This window comes from Mesoplodon mirus (assembly GCF_964341445.2).
Source record: "Mesoplodon mirus genome assembly, chromosome: 16".
NCBI lineage: Eukaryota > Metazoa > Chordata > Mammalia > Artiodactyla > Ziphiidae > Mesoplodon > Mesoplodon mirus.
In genome coordinates, this window is record NC_138992.1 from 203,312 (window position 1) to 223,351 (window position 20,040).

At 54.4% G+C, this 20,040-nt stretch overlaps 1 protein-coding gene across 2 annotated transcripts; it reads left to right on the top strand.

Moving 5' to 3' along the window:
* The first annotated feature begins 795 nt into the window (after window positions 1–795).
* ZNF250 (zinc finger protein 250) lies at window positions 796–19,463 on the top strand. 2 transcript variants are annotated; one of them, XM_082600808.1, is made up of 6 exons: window positions 796–844; window positions 6,974–7,059; window positions 7,285–7,411; window positions 7,518–7,631; window positions 9,184–9,246; window positions 17,634–19,463. In XM_082600808.1, exons 2-6 carry the CDS (start codon window positions 7,018–7,020, stop codon window positions 18,956–18,958), a joined length of 1,671 nt encoding a protein of 556 aa, XP_082456934.1. In that variant the 5' UTR covers window positions 796–844; window positions 6,974–7,017; the 3' UTR covers window positions 18,959–19,463. The 2 variants fall into 2 exon arrangements, with proteins under 2 accessions (XP_082456934.1, XP_082456933.1); XM_082600807.1 differs by lacking the exon at window positions 796–844 and adding an exon at window positions 2,648–2,701.
* Window positions 19,464–20,040: the final 577 nt, after the last annotated feature.

Below are 20,040 nucleotides of genomic sequence, written 5' to 3' on the forward strand. Positions count from 1 at the left end.
CTGACCTCACGCTCCGCGGAGTGGGAACCCTGCCCCTGATGCCGGTGCCTGCTTCCCAGAGAATTACTGCCACATCCTCCCCCACTTCCAGCCTGGGGCCTCTCCCCAGACCACTTCTGCCCAGCAGTCGGGGCACCGGCTCAGCCTGGCCAGTCCTCCCAGCCTGCCGAGCTCTACCCTAGCCCCAGCCAACGTGCCACTTGGAAGGACACCAGCCCGTCCTTGGGGGGCCAGCGGGTGCGGTAGGAAGCAGGGATGACCACCTCTTCCTTCCGCCCGCGCTAGTCCTCCACGTCGGCCACAGCGTCGTCCTCGGACGCTCCAGCCCCGGACCGCGCGCCGCCCCCGAAGTGCGCAAAAACCAGAGCAGGGAGATGGGGAGGCGGTCGCCGCCACACATGACGACACCGCCAGCCCGTGCCAGGCCCCGCCTCGGCGGGGTGACACCGGCTGAAGCAGGGCGGGGGCCGGCCGTGATAGGAAGCAGCCAGTAGCGCCGCCAGGGCCAGCAGTAAGAGGCCCACGCCGGAAGTGCGGCCTTGGGAGGCCCGGACGCGGCGTGGCCTCTCTAGGCGCGGTGGAGGCCGCGTCTCTCGGTGGCTCCGGAGCGCGAGTCAGTCAGGAGAAGGCGTCAGTCAGGAGAAAGGCGCCGGGCAGGGAAGGCGGGGCCCACGGCGGACTGGGAAGTGTCGCGCTCTAGGAGTGGTTGCCTGGGAGGCGTGGGCGGGGGCCCTGGGAGGCGGGGCGCTCCGGGATTGGCGGGTGCGCAGACGGGGCGGGGTGTCCCCTTTGTCTGAGTGAGGTTCGGGCGGCCGCATCTGCGCGTGAGGCTGCGACGGGGACGGTGAGTCGGGGCGCGGGCAGCACCGGGAGCCTCTGCCCGCGCGGCGGGGGGCCGGGACCCTCCTCGCGGCCGGGCGCTTCCCACGCGCGCCCCCTGCCCTCTCCAGGCGCACTCCGAGCCCCCGCCCCACTCTCGCCTCCGCCGGGCCCTCCCCGCCCAGCTCCCGCGAACGGCGAGCCCTGCCCAGCGGGTGGTCCTCGACCCCGCGAGCTCCAACCTCTCGCGGCGCCTGGGGGCGGGCCGGGGTCGCGGGACCGCTGTCCGCGGGGGTCGTTCTCAGCGTCCCGGCGGCCTTGGCGTCTCTCTGGGAAAAGTGCTTCCTCTCGAGTTCCCCTCCCGCCTCCATTTTCCATCGAGGCTCGTTTCCCGGTTACTTTGTAAAAGCCCTTTTTCGTGAGCGCGACCAGCCTTTCCCAGAGTCCGCGGGTGTCTGCCTGCTGGAAGCTTTCCGGGGCGCTTCAGCGGGAGACGGCGTGCCGCCTTTTCAGCCGAGCCCTCGGTGTGCGCTGCCCTTGGCGTTTCCTTTCTCATCAGCTCGGTTCTTTAACCTACGTGTCTTCTCAAATTGTCATTTGACTCCGGTTATGGTGTTTTGTTCCGTTTTGAGATGGAAGATTTCGAGTGTTTAATGGTCAGATATTTACCCTCGAGGCTTTTGGCTTTGTGCTGTGTTTTAAAGGGCTTTCCCTATTCCAAGATTAGTTGTTAAATAAATTCTTGTTTTTCTTTGGTACTTGTGAAATGTTGGCTCCATCTGGAATCATTTTGGTGTGGGGCAAGTTGGGAATCCAGCTTCAGTGTTTTCTCTAAATCCTGATATTTCTGACACAACCTACTGAATAATTCATTTCTCCATTGATTTGGAAAATCACCTTTGTCGCGTGTTAAATTCTCCCAAGTCTTGGGCCCATTTCTGGGATTCATGGTGCTTTGATGTGCAAAGGTTTTGATTTTCATGCGGCAGATCTGTGGATCTCTGCCCCCCAGACTTTATTCACGTTCTTTTTATGATGTAATCTAAAGATTTATCTTTTATTCTTCATTAGCCGAATGCTTTCAGTATATGATATGAAATGATCTCATTTTTTTTTCTGTCTTTTGGGGGGTTTTTTTTGTGTTTTTTTGTCGTATTTTTTTAATCTCTGCTTTTGCTTAGCTTTCTGGGAGATAAGCTGAGCCTTGTGCAAAGACCTAAGTTCAGACCCCTTGTCCAAGTGCCTGCCGGTCACTGGACCACCTTCCCCGGATCCGTTTGTTCACAGACGTGGCCCTGCTCTGCCCCTTCTGGTCCAGGCCCGCTTGGCTCTCGGCACCAGGGCTTTGTGGATACAGTGGGCAGAGTTAGCATCACGTGTCTAAGGTTTATTTTAACCTTGTTTCTTGTTGCCATCTGTGAATAGAACCTTTTTCCCTGTGTATTTCCTGACTCCGTGTTGCTGCTGTGTAGGAAAGCTATCCGCGTGGATGCATGTTTGTGATCGTTTACTTCCGAAGGTTCCAGGGTTGTGCTTTGGGCTTAACGGGTGGCTCAGAAGTGCCTCTTTGGGGGCCTCCCTGGTGGCGCAGTGGTTGAGAGTCCGCCTGCCGATGCAGGGGATACGGGTTCGTGCCCCGGTCTGGGAGGATCCCATATGCCGCGGAGCGGCTGGGCCCGTGAGCCATGGCCGCTGGGCCTGCGCGTCCGGAGCCTGTGCTCCGCAACGGGAGAGGCCACAGCAGTGAGAGGCCCGCGTACCGCAAAAAAAAAAAAAAAAAAAAAAAAGAAGTGCCTCTTTGGAAGGTGATTCCACCCTGGAGGGTGGGGCTCCGTGGAGATGAAGAAAGACGAGGCAGACCTTCCAGCAGGAAAACCTGGGGGTGAGGACGGTGAGGATGAGGGGGGAGACTCTGGGAGCCACCCACCCCAGACCAGGGACTGGGAGTGTGCCTGTCATGCTTGTCACTGTGGGCAGGTCTGTGGAAGGAGGGCTCTTTCACATCAAGATCATCAGCAGTTCCAGCAAGAGCGATAAGTTACTAAAGCTTAGCTTACAAAACAAAATAATAACAAACGTTAAGTCCTAAGCTCTTTGCGTCTCTGCAGTCCCGTTTTTAGTTCCTGTCCCTAAGTCACCACCCGAGCCGACCTCACTCGGCAGTCTCACTGCAGTGTGACCACTGCTGCAGAGAATGTTGGCCTGTTCTGGTTTGTTTGGGTTAGTCCTTGGCGGGTGTTCCAAAAAACGAAATTCCTGCATCTGAAGAATGACGGTGACCCGCGGGTGGGGGGGTCACTGTCGCGGGCACCCCTGGGGCGGGTGCTTTTTGTACTTGCCGCTGTGTTGGGGGCGGCGTGGCCTCCTTAGGCAGCTCCTCAGAGCCAGTTCTGACCCTTGGTGGTGGCGATTCCTGCTCTGGGGACCATCTAAACAGGACTTGTCCTGCCCACCTGTTCGCCCTTCCTGATGACTGGAGCTCTGGGCATCGAGGTGGGAGTGGCTGGTAAAAGCCAGGTTCAATGCCCAGGTGGCTCTGTTGTCCTCCCTGTGGTGTCGGTTAGCGGCCTGCAGTGTTTTTTTTTTTTGCACGTCTTTGCATCTGGCACAGACTTGTTCCAGGAAACCCAGACCTTATCTACCAAAGTGCAAAAAAAAAGAAAAACTAGTTAGTACCACTTTAAAAATTTGTTTCCTTTATTTTTTATCAGGATGTAAGTGTCTTATTCCATTTGGGCTGCTATAACAAAGCACCACACACCAGGCAGCCCGTAAAAACAACAGACATTGATTTCTCACAGTGCGGAGGCCGGATGTCCGAGGTCAGGGGGCCAGCAGGGGCGGGTGAGGCCCTCTTCCTGGCTGCAGACGTCTGTGTCCTCACGTGGAGGAAGGGGCAAGGGAGCTCTGTGGGGTCCCTTATCAGGGGGCCTCCACCTTCATGACCGAAGCGCTCCCAAAGGCCCCACCTCATAACACCCTCACATTGGGCATTAGGATTTCAACACATACATATACATTTGGGGGACACAGACATTCAGACCAGAGCAGCAAGCATACTTCAGGATACTTCACGCTTTTTCCCTTTGGCAGTTTGCAGAGGTCATCCTAGGCAGAGGTCTTTTGCTTTTGTGCTTCTCTGGGACTCACCGCAGGTGGGAATCTTTTCGGCTTCTCCCTCTCCACCCCTCCGTGCCTCAGCCTGTTGGCCGCTGGGTTTGAGTTAATCCCATCGGGTGGCATGACGCTTAGTCAAGTACTCTCACCTGAGAGGAGGTGTGTCATCTCTCTGTCTTACTGGTGTGGACAAGGGCTCACACCCCCTCGTGGCCCTGAGGTCATTGTTTGTGAAACAGGAGCATTGTGGACACACTCCATATCCCATGCTTTTGCTGACCCGTCTGGCCCCCGGGCGCAGCCTGAATCTTGGTCTTAGCAGGTGCCGGACTGGTGTGGAAGGACTGTGGCTTTGGCAGCAGCACCACCCTGAAGGCAGCTTCTGAAACCACACGACTCACACGGGATTCGAGCTGATGGGATGAGACTCGAACTCACTGTCTTTTCATTGAAACCACACGCCTAGGCTCAGGACTTAATGAAGCTCAGGTTCTGTATGTCAGCGGTCCCTAGCCTTTTTGGCACCAGGGACCGGTTTCGTGGGAGACAGTTTTTCCACGGACGGGGTGGGGGGGGTGGTTCAGGCGGTAACGCCAGCGATGGGGAGCGGCAGGTGAAGCTTCGCTTGCCCGCCACTCGTCTCCTGCCGTGCGGCCCGTCCGGTACCCGTCTGCGGCCTGGGGGGTGGGGACCCCTGCTCTGTGTCTCAGCGCAGAAGGAATTCATAGTAAGAGGCAAAGTGATAGGTGAGAAGTGGAATTATTTGGAGAGGTACGCATTCCTTAGCATGTGGTCCGTCTCAAAAGGCGAGAGCAGCCCTGAAATACGGGGTGGTTACTTTTTATGGGCCGGGTAGTTTCATAGGCTAACAAGTCGGAGGGTTGTTCCAGCTTTTCCAGGGGAAGGGCAGGGGCCTCGGAACCGTGGGGGCTGTGGGTGTGTCATTTAGCTGATGTACCACAGTGAGCACATGATGAGGCTCTGGGGGGCGAGCCTTCCACCGTCTTGGGCGTAGGTGGTTCTCACCAGTTTCTGTCACACCTGACATCTGTGTCCTCCTTTAAGGGCTGTGCTCTGCCCCCACCCCTCCTGGTTTCACGTCCCTCCCAGGAGGGCGTGCACTGCCTAAGGATGTATCTGCTGCCCCTAAATATACCAGGTGACTTTCTCACCTGAGAAAGAGCGTATCAGAAACTCCGCTTCCCCAGTGCTGCTGACAGCAGATGTTCGCCTGGCACTTGCTGTTCTGAAGGGTGGAGTGTGGTCTCATTGCTCCTGTAATTTCATACACTTATTCAGCAAACATTGAGCCACTGGGGCTCTGCTGGGGCAGGAAGGGGGGTGTGAGGGCGACGAGGCAGAGGACCCCAAGGGGGCTCAGGAGGGGCCTCAGCGAGAGGGTGACATGGCCAAGCACCAGCCGAGGGGCAGGAGCCACCCCAGCCAAGGGGAGGCCCGGGCAGGGCTGAGCAGCCTCAGGAACGGTGTAGGGGCGGGGTGGGGTGGCCTTGGAGCCGAGAACAGTCACTGTGTTCCCATGGGGGGGCAGGACAGGACAGTGCTGCCACAGGCCCAGATTCTGGATCGTATGCAGGTACCAGATCAGCTGGGGCAGAACCGGGTGGAGGGCGGGGTCGGTGTTTGACGTTAAGTGTCTGAGGTGCTAGAGGACACCCACTTGGAGATGCCCGGTGGAGGGTAGGAGGTCACCAGTTGAGCGCACCAAAGGGAGCCCCTGGACTCCACTGGACAGTCAGGCCTGTGCAGCGGGAAGCAGCTCAGGTCACAGACACGGGCTCGGGCAGGAGCTGGCCTGGCCCAGGGCCTTGTGGCCGGCCACCAGCACCCACTGGGGAGGCTGTGAATAGGGCGCCTGTGGGTGCTCATTACTGGGTCCTGGCCCAGGTATGGTCAGCCCGTAGTGCAAATGACTGTCCACCTCTGCTAGGTTCCCAGAGGACCAGAGCTGTGCCGTTAACAAAGGTCGGTACCCGTTTTCGGGTGAATCCTGGGGTGCTTTTATTCACGCCTTGAATTCTAATTCTAACTAGAGTCGTGTTGCCTTTACACGCACAGACACACACGCACACGCGTTTTGGGGGAGTGGGCGTTTCTGGTGGACGGAGGGGTGGGCGGTGAGGGCCAGCCTCTCTCTCCGCCAAGGCTTCTGCTCCCCAGAGGCAGCCACGGTCAGGAGTTCAGTGTGTATTTTCCTGGGAAGTTGTGTGGTAAACGTACTCATCCACTGGCCGTTTTACAAAGAAAGTGAGGTGGTGGCTCCCTGACTTGCTCCCCCAGAGGCCCACAGCGTGAGGTGAAGCGTCCTGCTCGGCAAGGGGCCTGCCTGAGGGGGTTGACCTCGTTCTTGCGTCGTTTCTCCCGAGCAGTCTGCCTGCTGGGCTTCTGTGTCCCTGTTGCGGACCCGCCTCGGCCTCCAGGTGACGTCAGCCCCATCACCCTGCCAGGGGAGCTCTTGGTCCCCCCTTCTGTCTGGCAGTTGGGGTGTGACAGATAGCTTACTTGGCCTGGCATTTCCCCAGAACCTGCCCACCCTCGGGCCTCCCTGTCAGGTGCTCAAACCAAATCCCTGGGTCACTCTGTACTCCCACCAGAACCCGACCCCCGCTGGAGCCGCCAACCGGGGCAGGACCAGGCGTGGCCAGGGCATCAGTGGGCCCACAGGAGGGCTGTGGTCAAGCCAGGCATGCAGGGCCTGGCATGGGGTCCCCACAGGTTTGCGGCCTGGCAGGACTGTCCACGCCCAGCAGCTCTGGAGGCAGCCAGGCCCAGTGCCTCCCTGGATGACAGCTTGGCTCCTGTGAGGACGCGCTCACCCGAGCCTGTGCACGCACTGCAGGCCATGCCAGCTGAGCTGGGCAGACGGCCCACTGCCCTAGGGGTGCACCGCCTCCCCAGGTGTCAGGTGGGACCTTCCTGGGCCCGAGAGCTCGGGGCCCATCTGTGCTGCTCTGGGACTGGAGTCATAGTTCACGGGGGTCCCAGCTGGGCCCGTCACGTGCTCCCTGCTCTTCCTCAGTCCCACAGGCTCCTCTGATTTCCATCTTCCCCAGGGACCAGGTGATGGCAGCGGCCAGGCTCCTACCGCCACCGGCGGTGCCCCAGGTGAGTTACCCCGAGGCCTGCACAGCACCCCTGCCTTGCTCACGGTCCGCGCACGCCTGGGGCTCCTGGTGGCAGCCTAAGCATCACTGCATCCTGAATGCTGTGGCCCCTTCCTGTCACTGCCCCCGCATCCCTGGGCCTGTCCCCACACCCCCATGCTGCTTGCACCCACCTCATCTCGGATGGAGACACTCAGTCGACCTGCAGCAGCCCCTGTCGTTCCAGGCCAAGGTGACCTTCGAGGACGTGGCCGTGCTCCTCTCCCAGGAGGAGTGGGACCGCCTGGGCCCTGCTCAGCGGGGCCTCTACCGACATGTGATGATGGAAACCTACGGGAACGTGGTCTCCGTGGGTAAGGCCTCTCTGCACGCCTCGTCTGTCTGTGTGCTCTGCCCAGGGCGGGGTTAGGGTGCTCACAGATGCTGTGTAGACAAAAGGCCTTCCCTCCCCGTGCGCAGGAATTCCAGGATCCAAGCCCGAGGTGATCTCGCAGCTGGAGCGAGGAGAGGAGCCGTGGGTCCTGGACAAACAGGGAAATGAGGGGCGCCGGGGCCTGGGCACTGGCCGCTCAGGTGAGTGGGGAGCCGCCTTCCTGCACCAAGGGCTGAGCACCTGCGGGTGCTGATGGGAGGTGGCCGGAGTGGCTTCCTCCTGGGGTCTGATTTGGCAGAGGGACCCTGCGGGCAGGCAGGGCCGGGCCCCGTTCTGGTGGGACCTCCAGCGTTTGAGGGATCCCTGGTTGGTTGAGGGAGGAAGGAAGCACCCTCAGTGTAGAAGGGAAGTTTCTTAACCTGGTAGGTCGTGGGGCTGGGGCTGTTTGAGATGAGGAGCCTACCATCCACGGCCACATGGCGCCATCCAGGCATCCCATCCAAAATAAGGCAGGACAGACGGAACACAGCAACAAGATTGAAGCTACAGAACTGGAAAGAAGTCGTTGAAAATCATATGATTTTCTCCTGTAAGATTGACCAGAATTCACAAGAGAGTTTGCTAGGTACAAAATCAGTTTTATTTCTATTTATCAGCACCAAAGGTATGATTTTTTTTCTAGTTTTATTGAGATATAATTGACGTGACATTACAAGTTTAAGGTGTAGAGCATAATGATTTGACTTAAATATATTGTGAAATAATAACCACAGCACGTTTAGGTAACATCCACCATCTCATATAGGTACAACAGCAAAAGAGAAAAAAATTTTTTTCAAGATGTGATTCTCTTAAAGAACATTTACAGCAGCATCAGAGAGGTGAGGTGTCCAGTAGTTAATCTAACAGACGAAGCACCAGACCTTTATGGAGGCAAGTGTAGAAGGGAGGGTGCTGGCAGATGCGTCCAGTCCTGAGGGCAGCGGTCAGCAGTTGCTTTAGGGCGGGGCGGGGGTGGGCGACATCCAGTGAAGGACGAGGACAGGTGTCTCAGGGAGCCTCAGCCAGCCTGCCCTGCAGGACGCGGCCCCTCTGGCTGTGAGGACAGCATGGCACCAGTCCCGTGGCTGCTCCACTCCAGGGTCTCTAGGTGCTGTGTGGAGGGGCACCAGGTGATACGGACAGCCCGCCTCTTACTGACCCGCAGAATCAGGTATCCTCAGAGGAGCAGTGACTTCGCTGGACCCGGAGGAATGCGATTTTCCAGGGAATGTAGAAAAGGCACAGCATCATGTTGAGCAAATCTTTGACTGCAGCTGCACGGGGCAAGAAAACAGCTGCCCCCAACCAGACCTGGGTCCCTGGTGGACCAGCTGTGGTTTCACCTGATGGAGGTCTTAAGACGAGTGCCCTTCAGATCTGATGAAAGAGACCGCCGTTCTCCAAGGTCATGGCGGGTTGGAGAGAGCAGCTTTCGCACAGAAGCGCCTGCTCACACTGCCCCCCACCCGCAGGCCCCAGCGGACGGGGTGTGCACAGAGCAGGAGCTGCCTGCTGCAGCCCGGGCCGCCACCACGTGCCTCGGCCTCACCCGGCAGCTCCTCGAAGGGAGAAGCGTGTGCGCCTGCCCGGCCCTGCCATCTCCAACCCAGTGAACTGCACTTGCGTCTCGTAACAGCAAATGAGAGGGTTTTCCACTCTTGGGAGAGGCGTGGGTTTTGTTGTCCCTTCAACTCTCTGTTCCTTTTGCAGACACCTTCACGTGTGACCACATGACAGCTTGTGTGCAGCAAGACAGCACGTCCTGTCCCTGGGGTGAGTGTGTGTCTCGTCGTCTTTTCGATCCAGTGCAAAACCCCTGACGTGTTTGTGCTCATGGTTCACGAGGAGGTTCCCAGGCCGCTCCGACGCAGAGCGTGTGTTCTCACGGCACAGCACACACAATCTCTACAGAATGGCGGGGGGGGTGGTTAAATTAGAAAATTGGTTTCAGTGGACTTGCTTTTTCCCCTTTATTTGTCTTGTTGCTACTGTACACTTGAAACAACGATGAAGCTGCCATCCTGAGAGTGTGGGGCAAGAGGCAGCCCATCCCCGCATTCGTGGCAGCCTGGGTCTGTTGTGTGCTGTGTTTGTGCCATGGATGATGGAGGGAGTTACCTCCTGAAATGTTAAATTATTCTTCACTGTTAAAGTCGTCTTTCTTGTCTTGTTACTCTGGCATCAGGCTAGAAGCCACCCATTCAGGAAGCTTCAAACATCAGAAGTGATACTTTTCCATGCAAATGAGTAATTATTTCTTTGACCTGCCAGCTTTACTCTGTGATGATGAGGCTTATAAGTCAAAAAAAAAGGAACTAAAACTTGTTTTCTGCTTAAAAAAAAAACATAGTATAAGTTTTTAAGAACATGCAAAAATCTCATTAAACAGATGACAGTGAATTCAGATATTTCAATGAAGAACCTGTTGAATACTGTTACCATTTATCAGTACAGTGCACACTTAATAAATACATTGCTCTGAAGAGAATAAATATGAAGAAACTCCGAATAAGAAAAATGGGCACAACACTTGAACAGGTTCTAATAGAAGAGAGCCAGAGGAGAGGCCAGGTGAGAGGGTGGCAGCCACCGACAAGCCAACGGAAGAGGCCTCTGCACGGTGTGCACCACCGTGGAGCAGTCAGTAGCGCAGGGAAGCAGTGGTTACCCTGGACCAGCCACTATACACCCTGTTGTTTGTTCCCTCTTCTGTTTCTCCTTTCTAAAAAGTTAGGTATCTTTCATGATTCTATCTTATCTCCTTTGCTGTCTTCTCAGCTGTAACTCTGGGCTATTTTAGTGGTTGTCTCAGGGTTCACAGCATGAGTCTTCAGTCTGTCAGTCTGCCTTTGGCCCCTGCTTCTCTCTATGCGATGTGTCTTTTTCTCTGGCTGCCTTTAAAATGTTCTCTTTGTCCATGAAATGACAATGAAACCTACCTTGCTGGCACCTTGGTCTTGGGCTTCCCAGCCTCCTGTTGTGTAAGCCCCCCAGTCTGTGATATTTTGTTAGGACACCAAGCCAACTAAGATAACCCCAGGATCCCTGCCCTCTGATCCCTGGTATACATGCCCTGCATAATCCCCAGGACTGTGGTTATGTGTTTTATGATTAGGTTATGTGAAATGGCACTGTTGCCTTTAAAGAACAGAGAATGCTCTAAGTCTGGGTCTAGAGGTCAGAGACAAGTCAAATTCAAAGCAGGAGGAGGGAATTCCCTGGCAGTCCAGTGGTTAAGACTCAGCACTTTCACTGCCTTGGCCCAGGTTCACTCCCTGGTTAGGGAACTAAGATCCCACGAGCTGCTCTGTGTGGCCAAAAATAAATTTATTAATTAAAAAAAAATTTTTTTAAAGCAGATGGATTTGATGCCTCATTGCTGCCTTAAAGATGCAGGTAGGAGGTAGGAGCAGAGGGTGACTCCCAGGCGGCATCCAGCAAGGAAACGGTCACCTCGGCCCTGCAGCTCCAAGGAGCTAAATGTTGCCAACAAAAAAAAAAGAGCTGAGAAGTGGATTTATCCCCTGAGCCTTCACACAGGATTTCAGACTGGCTGACACTTTATCTCAGCCTTGTGATACCCTGAGCAGAGAACCCTTCCCCGCCATACAGAATTGTGGCCTACAGAACTGTAAGCTAATAAATACAGTTCCCAGTGCTCACACAAGGCTGGGAACACTGTCTCTTCCCACCAGCAAGAGCGGAAAACCTTGTAACTCACAAGGCATCATCAGGTAGAGTACTGAGTAGGGTCTTGCCTCACTAATTGGGGGGGAATAACCTTAAACACTGCTCTGGTCAGACTAAACAGAGTTGAAAGGCAAGAACCATACAATTTCCAAGTAACTTAGCCATGTATTAGAACAAAGCTCAATAATGTTTATAAAAATACGGAAGTATCCCGCACCAAGCAAGGGGAAATCCATGATCTCCAGCATCTAACCAGAGATACAAAGAAGCAAGAAAATACAACCATGATTAGAAGAAAAACCAGTCAAGTGAAACTGACCAGAAATGACAGGGATGATAGAATGGGAGACAAGGATATTAAAACAATAAATTCCATATGTTCAGGGAGCTACAGGAAATAGTGTATTAGGTAGAGGCATGGAAGATTATTTTTTTTAAACCCAAATCTAATTTCTAAATATGAAAACAACGATGAGATGAAAAATTCACTGGGTAAAATTAGTGGCAGATTAAACATTGCAGAAGAAAGGATTAGTGAACTTGAAAACAAAGGCATGGAAACTTTTGAAAAGGAAACAGGACAAAGGCTAAAAAAGACTGAAGAATATCGGTGAGCTGTGGGAGAACCTGAAATAGCCTGATATATATCACTGATGGGAACAAAGCAGGAAAAATATCTGAAGAAGTGACAGTTGAAGTTTTTCCAAATTTGATGAAAATTATAAACTCAGAAATCTAAGAAGCTCAAGGGACCCTATGCATAATAAACATGAATAAAATTACACTAAACCACATCATGATTAAATGTTGACAACTGGTGACAAAGAGAACATTTTAAAGGCAGCCAGAGGGCTTCCCTGGTGGCTCAGTGGTTGAGAGTCCGCCTGCTGATGCAGGGGACACGGGTTCGTGCTCCGGTCCGGGAAGATCCCACATGCCGCGGAGCGGCTGGGCCCGTGAGCCATGGCCGCTGAGCCTGCGCGTCCGGAGCCTGTGCTCCACAACGGGAGAGGCCACAGCAGTGAGAGGCCCGCGTACCGCAAAAAAAAAAAAAAAAAAAAAAGCAGCCAGAGAAAAAGACACATCGCATAGAGAGAAGCAGGGGCCAAAGGCAGACTGACAGACTGAAGACTCATGCTGTGAACCCTGAGACAACCACTAAAATAGCCCAGAGTTACAGCTGAGAAGACAGCAAAGGAGATAAGATAGAATCATGAAAAATACCTAACTTTTTAGAAAGGAGAAAAAGAAGAGGGAACAAACAACAGGGTGTATAGTGGCTGGTCCAGGGTAACCACTGCTTCCCTGCACTACTGACTGCCCCATGGTGGTGCACACGAAGCAAGCTGTTGTACTGGCCAGCTCAGGTCGCCATAACAGAATGCCACTGATCGGGTCCTGAAGCATCAGAAATTCACTTCTCACAGTTCTAGAGGCTGGCAGTCCAAAGTCAAGGTACCAGCTGATTTGGTTTCTGGTGAGGGCTCTGCTCTCTTCCTGACTTGCAAGTGGCCACTTTCTTTCTTTGCTTGCTTGCTTCCTTCCTTCCTTCCTTCCTTCCCTCCCTCCCTCCTTCCTTCCCTTTCTTTCTTTCAATATTTATTTATTTATTTGCACCAGGTCTTAGTTGCGGCTTGCCAGCTCCTTGATTGCAGCTTGCCAGCTCCTTAGTTGCAGCACATGGGCTCCTTAGTTGTGGCATGTGAACTCTTAGTTGTGGCATGCATGTGGGATCTAGTTCCCTGATCAGGGATTGAACCCAGGCCCCCTGCATTGGGAGCATGGAGTCTTATCCGCTGTGCAGGTGGCCACTTTCTTGCTCTGTGTTCACTTGACTCTGTGCCTGAGGAGACATAAGGACACTGTTCTCATCGCTGCGGCCTGCCCTGATGACCTCAGCTAGCCCTCAGCACCTCCCAAAGGCCCCACCTCCAAATACCATCACACAGGGGGTTAGGGCTTCAGAATACAGATTTGGGAGAACACAAACGTTCAGTCCTTGACAACCTCCCTGTTCCTTCCCCAATTTTAGGGTACTGTCCTAAGTTTTATATATGTTGTAAAACCACAATATGGAACTACTGTTTTTGCTTTAGACAGTTGTCTTTTAGAGTGACTTAGAAAACTTTTTCGTAGTCTTTTATATTTACCTTCATTTTAACCATTTCCAAAAACCGTCATTTCTTTGTGTGATTCCAAGTTTCTGTCAGGTATATTTTTCCCCATGAAGAATTTCTATAACATTAATGTGGATTTCATGGTTGGGAACTCTCTCTGTTGGTTTTTTTCTTTTCAAAAAGTTATCCTTTTTTTTTGAAAGGTATTTTTTGCTGGGCACAGAGTTGTAAATTGACAGGTGTTTTCCTCTCAGCACTTGAAGGATGTCCGTGCATTGTCTTCTGACGTGAAGGTTTCTGATGACGAGTCTGCTGTATTTCTTACATTGGTTCCTCTGTGTTCTCTGTGGTTTTTTTTCCCTGTAGCTGCGTCTAAGATTTTCTCCTTCTCTTTGGCTTTTAGGAGTTTGAATAGGAAACATGTTTGTGTTTCTCTGATCTTGGATCTGTGTTTTGATATCATCCGTTATTGTTGGAAAAATCCCAGCCATGATCTTTTCAGATGTTTTACTTCCTTGTCCTCTGTCTTCTCCTGGGATTCTAACAACATGCAAGTTGGGCTGTTCAGTGTTGTTTTTATTGTTCACTGTTCATTTTTCTCTTTGTGTTTCAGTTTGAATAATTTCTGTTGACCTATTTGCAAGCTCCCTGGTCGTTTCCTCAGCTGAGTTGAGTCTACTGACGAGCACATCAAAGGCGTCCTTTACCTCTGTCGCCGTGTCTTGTGTCTGATGGTGCAGGTTGTTCCAACACAGGGGTCACCTCTGAGCCTGGCGTATCGCCGCTTAGTGTCTTGAGTGTGTGTGTGTGTGTGTGCACGCATGGGCGCGCACTCACACGCCCTTTTCTTTTTTGGTATCTCTTACTTTTTTATTGAATGTCAGCCATCACTCATGGGACAGCGAAAGAGGTAAACTGTCTGTCTGGAAACACAGCCTCTCCTGCTCAACTCTTAGTGTGAAAGGCAGAGTCGGTTCAGGCAGGAGCTGGGCTGGGTCCTTTGTGCCCATCGCTGCCTTCAGGGCGCCACCAGATTCAGATTCCACAGGCACTTCCTCATGCAGGGCCGGGGGCACTCAGTCTCCCGTGTGTTTCTGTACCTCAGAGCCTTCCTCCACCCGCAGTAGCCTGCTGTGGCTTGTTGCTCAGCACTTTTTAGACTTGGGGAAGGGGGGATGGAGCAACCTCTGCTGTCCTGGTCTGTCCTTGGGCTCAGCCCTCCCCCAGCTGAAGGAGGTTCTAACTGTCTGGGCCCAGGGTCGTTTCCTGCCCTTCCCCACCCCCACCCCCCAAGCACAGGGTAGTCTTCCCTTCCCCCAGCCATGATTTTCATCTGTCCCCAGAGTGTCAAGTTTGCTTACCCTCCCCCAGTGACTCACAACTTTTGTTCCGTAGAGAAGGCTCCCCCCTCTTTCAGACCTGAACCCCCAAGGGAGGCTCCTTGTGATACTCCCCCCAGGGGAGGTCCACAGAGATGCGCCCTCGTGTCCATGCTCCCAGGGGCTCTTTGTCAATTTGTTAATGTTTTAGCTGGAGTCTCCGAGCCGCTTGTGTGGTGGCCCTGCCTTCCATCTTCCTCTCACCCCTCCCTTCAGCCATGGGCCATCCCACACACCTGTCTCCATTCAAGCACCTGTCTTTGCCTAGATTTCGGGTCAGTTGGTTATTATTGTGACATTAGTTCTGTGATGGATTCAGGAAAGTTAAGATTCTGTAGATTGTCTACCTTTTTCTTGCTGTCGGGGTGGAAGAGATGCTCTTTCCAGGTTTCTAGCCCCTGGGGGAAAGCCGTTAACAAAGTGATATAATAATACGTGTTGTCTTAAATAATATAATAACGACATTAATGGTAGAAGAACATGGGAATCACAGCTAGATTGGTCAGTGCAGTCACGAGACTTTGCCCAATTGAGATTGTGTTCTTCTGAGGGTCCCGGGGAGGGGCCCTCAGAGGCAGTGCTTGGAAGCAGAGGGCGGTGACTGTTCGGTAACAGGAACAAGGGCTTGGACACTGGGGTTGGAAGAGGAAGAGAAGAACAGAGGAGAGACTTCCCTGGTGGTCCCGTGGTTAAGACTCCGCGCTTCCAATGCAGGGGATGCAGGTTTGATCCCTGGCCAGGGAACTAAGATCCCACATGGCACATGGTGTGGCCAAAAAAAAGGGAATCAGAAGAGAGACGTGGGTCCTGAAGGCCCCCAGCTGCAGGGGGAGGAGCCAGGTTCTGTTTTGGACTTTGGGCGTGGATGTGCTGGTAGGCCCTCCAGACGAAGAGGCCTGGCTGTAGGCAGGACACCCACCTGAGCCCTGGAGAGCAGTATGGGTGGGGAGGCCAGGATGTCCCCGTGTCGGGGGCAGCTGAAGCTCGGGGTGGGACCCCAGCCTCTACACCCCTCGCCCTCAGTGTGATTTCTTTAAGGAACTCTAGGTAAGTCTCCCCAGCCCTGCTCCTGCCTCTTCCGAGATGACCCTCTGCTGAGGGTTTGCTGCAGTCGGGCTGCCTCCATCCCCCTTTTTTTTTTTTTAATGTTTTTGGGGGGTTTTAAAAATAAATTATTTATGTTTATTTTTTACTACATTGGGTCTTCGTTGCTGCCCACGGGCTTTCTCTAGTTGCGGTGAGCTGGGGCTACTCTCCGTTGCGGTGCGCGGGCTTCTCGTTGCGGTGGCTCCTCTTGTGGAGCACAGGCTCTAGGCACGCGGGCTTCAGTAGTTGTGGCGCACGGGCTTAGTTGCTCCGTGGCATGTGGGATCTTCCCGGACCAGGGCTGGAACCCGTGTCCCCTGCGTTGGCAGGCAGATTCCCAACCACTGCGCCACCAGGGAAGCCCCTGCCTCCATCGTTTTGCAAGAAGTATTAGCATTTGGTATGTCTAAGTCCCTCCAAGGTAACTATTTCCTGGATGTCACAAGACATCACAGGTCAAATCAAGCACATGTTGACCGCGTTGGCACCAATCTCTTTCCAAACACTTCAGTCAAAGTCTATCTTAGAAACTCCCTTGCGTGGTGGAGGTACTGCTTGGGTTCCGAGTCCATTATTTTCCAAGGGTCCTGGTTGGGGTTTGAGGGAGCCCGTGGCACAGCACCTGTCTTCTCAAACCAAGTTCTGAGTGAATTAAAAAGTAAAGCTTATATCGCAATAATGCTGTTACCACCAAAAAAGAAAAGAAAGGAAAAGCTGATGGGAATTGAAACTATTCTTACTACAGAAAAACGGACAGTTCGGTGACAACGTGCCTGGTTGCCATTCAGTATGCTTCCTCATCAGAAACTCCAGAAAGACCTTTAACCACCAGATTCAGGCAGGGAGGGGCTTCTGGGTCTTCACTGTGAAGCAGAATGCAGGTCCCCTGAGCTGAGAAGGCCCAGAGGAGGGGAGGGAGAGGCAGGTGCCACGGGCACGCACATTAGTGCCATTCTAGCTTGTGATCTCCTGGTGTTTCTGGGATAGCATTTGTCAGTCTGCTTCTCCCAGGGGCTGCCGGCCCCGGCACCTGTCACAGGCCCCAGGAGTGTCCTTGTGTGGCGAGGGAGTGAGAGTTCCCTCCTCGGATCTTCCTCAGCCCCCGGGGCTTCTCACGCTGGCATGTCCCTCAGCGACCGCCGTTTTTAACACTGTCCCCGGCGAGGCCTTTGGGAAGCTAGAGGCCGCAGCACAGTGGGTGCTGAGCCGGGCACTGGGAGGGTCGTGGGAGGACTGGCTCCGTCCTGTCCCCCGTCTCGTGCCGTCACAGCCCTGCCGCGGGCCAGCTTCGCCTGCTGAGCGTCCCTGATGGACATCGCTCCGAGCAGGCCGTCCTCCGGGACAGTCCTGTCCCCTGGTGACGTCAATTCAGTGGCTCTGTCTCCGAGATTTAAAAAAATGTCCTTGGCACCCCCTGCTCTGCCCACTCAGCCTACAGAGCCCCTGCCCTGACTGTGGAAACATCCCCTGGCGTTCTCTGCCATCCTCACGGACGCCTGAAAGCCCTGTCTTGTCCCCCAGGGAGCAGTCGGCTGGACACGCACGCAGTGCTCATGCATCTCCTAGCAGCCCCCGTCCCACCCCCCACGGTCATAGGTGTGGTCCTGCCTCAATTCCACCTCCGATGGCCTCTGGACACTCCAGGCAGGGCGGGGCTGGGGTGGCAGTGGGCTCTGACCTCGTGTGCCCCTCACAGGGGCCCTCGGACTGGAGCCGGCCCTTCTCTCCAGCCACACTGTCGGCCTGGGCACCTTTTGTGTCACCTACTGGTGGCCTCTCAGCCATGGGCATTCAGGGGCCTCCCTGCTCCAGTGAAGCGCCTTCAGGGTGGCAATTGCTCTGCAGTTTCAAGTGGGTTAACACGCTCACTGTGGTTTTGTTGTTTCAGGATGTGAGAACAAAGAGCAGGACCAGAACAGAGACTCGAGTCTGAGACCGCTCACTTCAGAGGAAATTTCGATGATTCTGAGGAAAACACCTGCCGAGTGGAGTGATCAGGGAAGCTGTGAACCCGAGGAGGCCTTCTGTCTGAGTCCCAGCCACACTGGCCCCCCCGAAGGCCGGGCCCTGAGTCAGGGCCTGCCTGTCGCTCAGCGAGCAGCTGTTCCTGGCGGGGAGAGGCCCTACCGGTGCGTGGAGTGTGGGAAGTGCTTCGGGCGGAGCTCCCACCTGCTCCAGCACCAGCGCACCCACACCGGGGAGAGGCCGTACGTGTGCGGCGAGTGCGGCAAGGCCTTCAGCCAGAGCTCGGTCCTCAGCAAGCACAGGCGGATCCACACGGGCGAGAAGCCCTACGCGTGTCACGAATGTGGAAAGGCCTTTAGAGTGAGCTCAGATCTCGCTCAGCATCACAAGATCCACACCGGGGAGAAGCCACACGAGTGTCTCGAGTGCCGCAAGGCCTTCACACAGCTCTCCCACCTGCTCCAGCACCAGCGCATCCACACCGGGGAGAGGCCGTACGTGTGCGGCGAGTGCGGCAAGGCCTTCAACCACAGCACCGTGCTGCGCAGCCACCGGCGGGTGCACACCGGGGAGAAGCCGCACGCGTGCGCGGAGTGTGGCCGTGCCTTCAGCGTGAAGAGGACGCTGCTCCAGCACCAGCGGGCCCACACCGGGGAGAGGCCCTACGCCTGCGGCGAGTGTGGCCGTGCCTTCAGCGACCGCTCCGTCCTCATCCAGCACCACAGCGTGCACACGGGCGAGAAGCCCTACGAGTGCGGCGAGTGCGGCAAGGCCTTCCGGCACCGCTCCACCCTCCTGAACCACGAACGCATCCACACCGAGGAGAAGCCCTATGGCTGCTACGCGTGCGGCAAGGCCTTCGTGCAGCACTCCCACCTGACCCAGCACCGGCGGGTCCACACCGGCGAAAAGCCCTTCGTGTGCGGCGAGTGTGGCCACGCCTTCAGTGCCCGCAGGTCGCTGGTCCAGCACCAGCGGGTCCACACGGGTGAGAGGCCATTCCGCTGTGCACAGTGCGACAAGGCCTTCAGCCTGAAGGCCACGCTGGTCGTGCACCTGAGGACCCACACAGGCGAGAGGCCCTACGAGTGCAGCCGCTGTGGCAAGGCCTTCAGCCAGTATTCGGTGCTCGTGCAGCACCAGCGCATCCACACAGGTGAGAGGCCCTATGAGTGTGGGGAGTGCGGCCGCGCCTTTAACCAGCACGGCCACCTGATCCAGCACCAGAAGGTACACAAGAAGCCGTGACCTTGGCCGCCATGCAGACGCGCACTCGGGAACTTGGGCACCCAGCCCCAGGAGGCCTCCAGTCCAAGGGAGGTGCCCGTCAGCGTCTCCAAGTATCACTGAGAAGGGAAGCACTGACATGTCTCTGGAAGAACCTCAGAGGATGCCTCATTTGTTTCAACTTCTTGAGGTTCAACTGCAGAGTAATTACACAATTGTAGAGAATTTTGGTGAAGACAGTTCCAATTCATTATTTAACATTCGTTTATTAGAAGTGAGGAAGTAAAGGAAGTTACAGCATAAGGATTACTGTCACAGTAAAACTTCCTCACTCCAGATAAAGGTTTTCTTCTTAGAACATTGTATGCCTTTCCTAAGTTCAATGACTGTTCTGATTATTGCACTTAAAATTAGAATGTTGGACTATATTTTCAGTATTCTGTTAAGCACTACAATGTTGTGTGGATAAAATGATATAAAAAAGATTGTCACCAAGTGTCGTAATGTATTATGACTGCAAGTCCTGTGTGTGTGGAACCACTTGTTTTGTATGAAAACCAGGTGGCAGGGGGGTGGGGGGGCGGGACTCTAAAGATGAGTGAGAAATTATGTACGTTTAGAAGACCCTTTATCTACTCCTTTAACTTTTCAAGATCAGAAGGGATGTCCTAACTAACTTACTTATTACTGAAGATTCAACTCAAAAATGGATTTTTTTCCTCAAAACCTGTGCATAGAAATCATGGTATGTCTTGGGTTTCTGGGCCCATGTAGGCTTAGGAGGCCTCTTCGCACTCAGAGCCCAGACCTCACAGCTGCTACACCACGTGGGTGCCTCTTTATACACTATGGTGTTTCCCAAAAATAGTGTTACTAAAAAGACAGTTCTTTGGCACATACTTTTTTTTTTTTTTTGCGGTACGCCGGCCTCTCATGCTGCGGCCTCTCCCGTTGCGGAGCACAGGCTCCGGACGCGCAGGCTCAGCGGCCATGGCTCACGGGCCCAGCTGCTCCGCGGCACATGGGATCTTCCCAGACCGGGGCACAAACCCATGTCCCCTGCATCGGTAGGCAGACTCCCAACCACTGCGCCACCAGGGAAG

Coding starts and splice junctions, on each gene's coding strand:
- ZNF250 (XM_082600807.1), top strand. CDS start 2,659: ATGAAGAAAGACGAGGCAGACCTTCCAGCAGGAAAACCTGGGG. Junction 7,632..9,183: donor CCTGGGCACTGGCCGCTCAG/GTGAGTGGGGAG, acceptor TTCCTTTTGCAG/ACACCTTCACGTGTGACCAC. Junction 9,247..17,633: donor CAGCACGTCCTGTCCCTGGG/GTGAGTGTGTGT, acceptor TTGTTGTTTCAG/GATGTGAGAACAAAGAGCAG.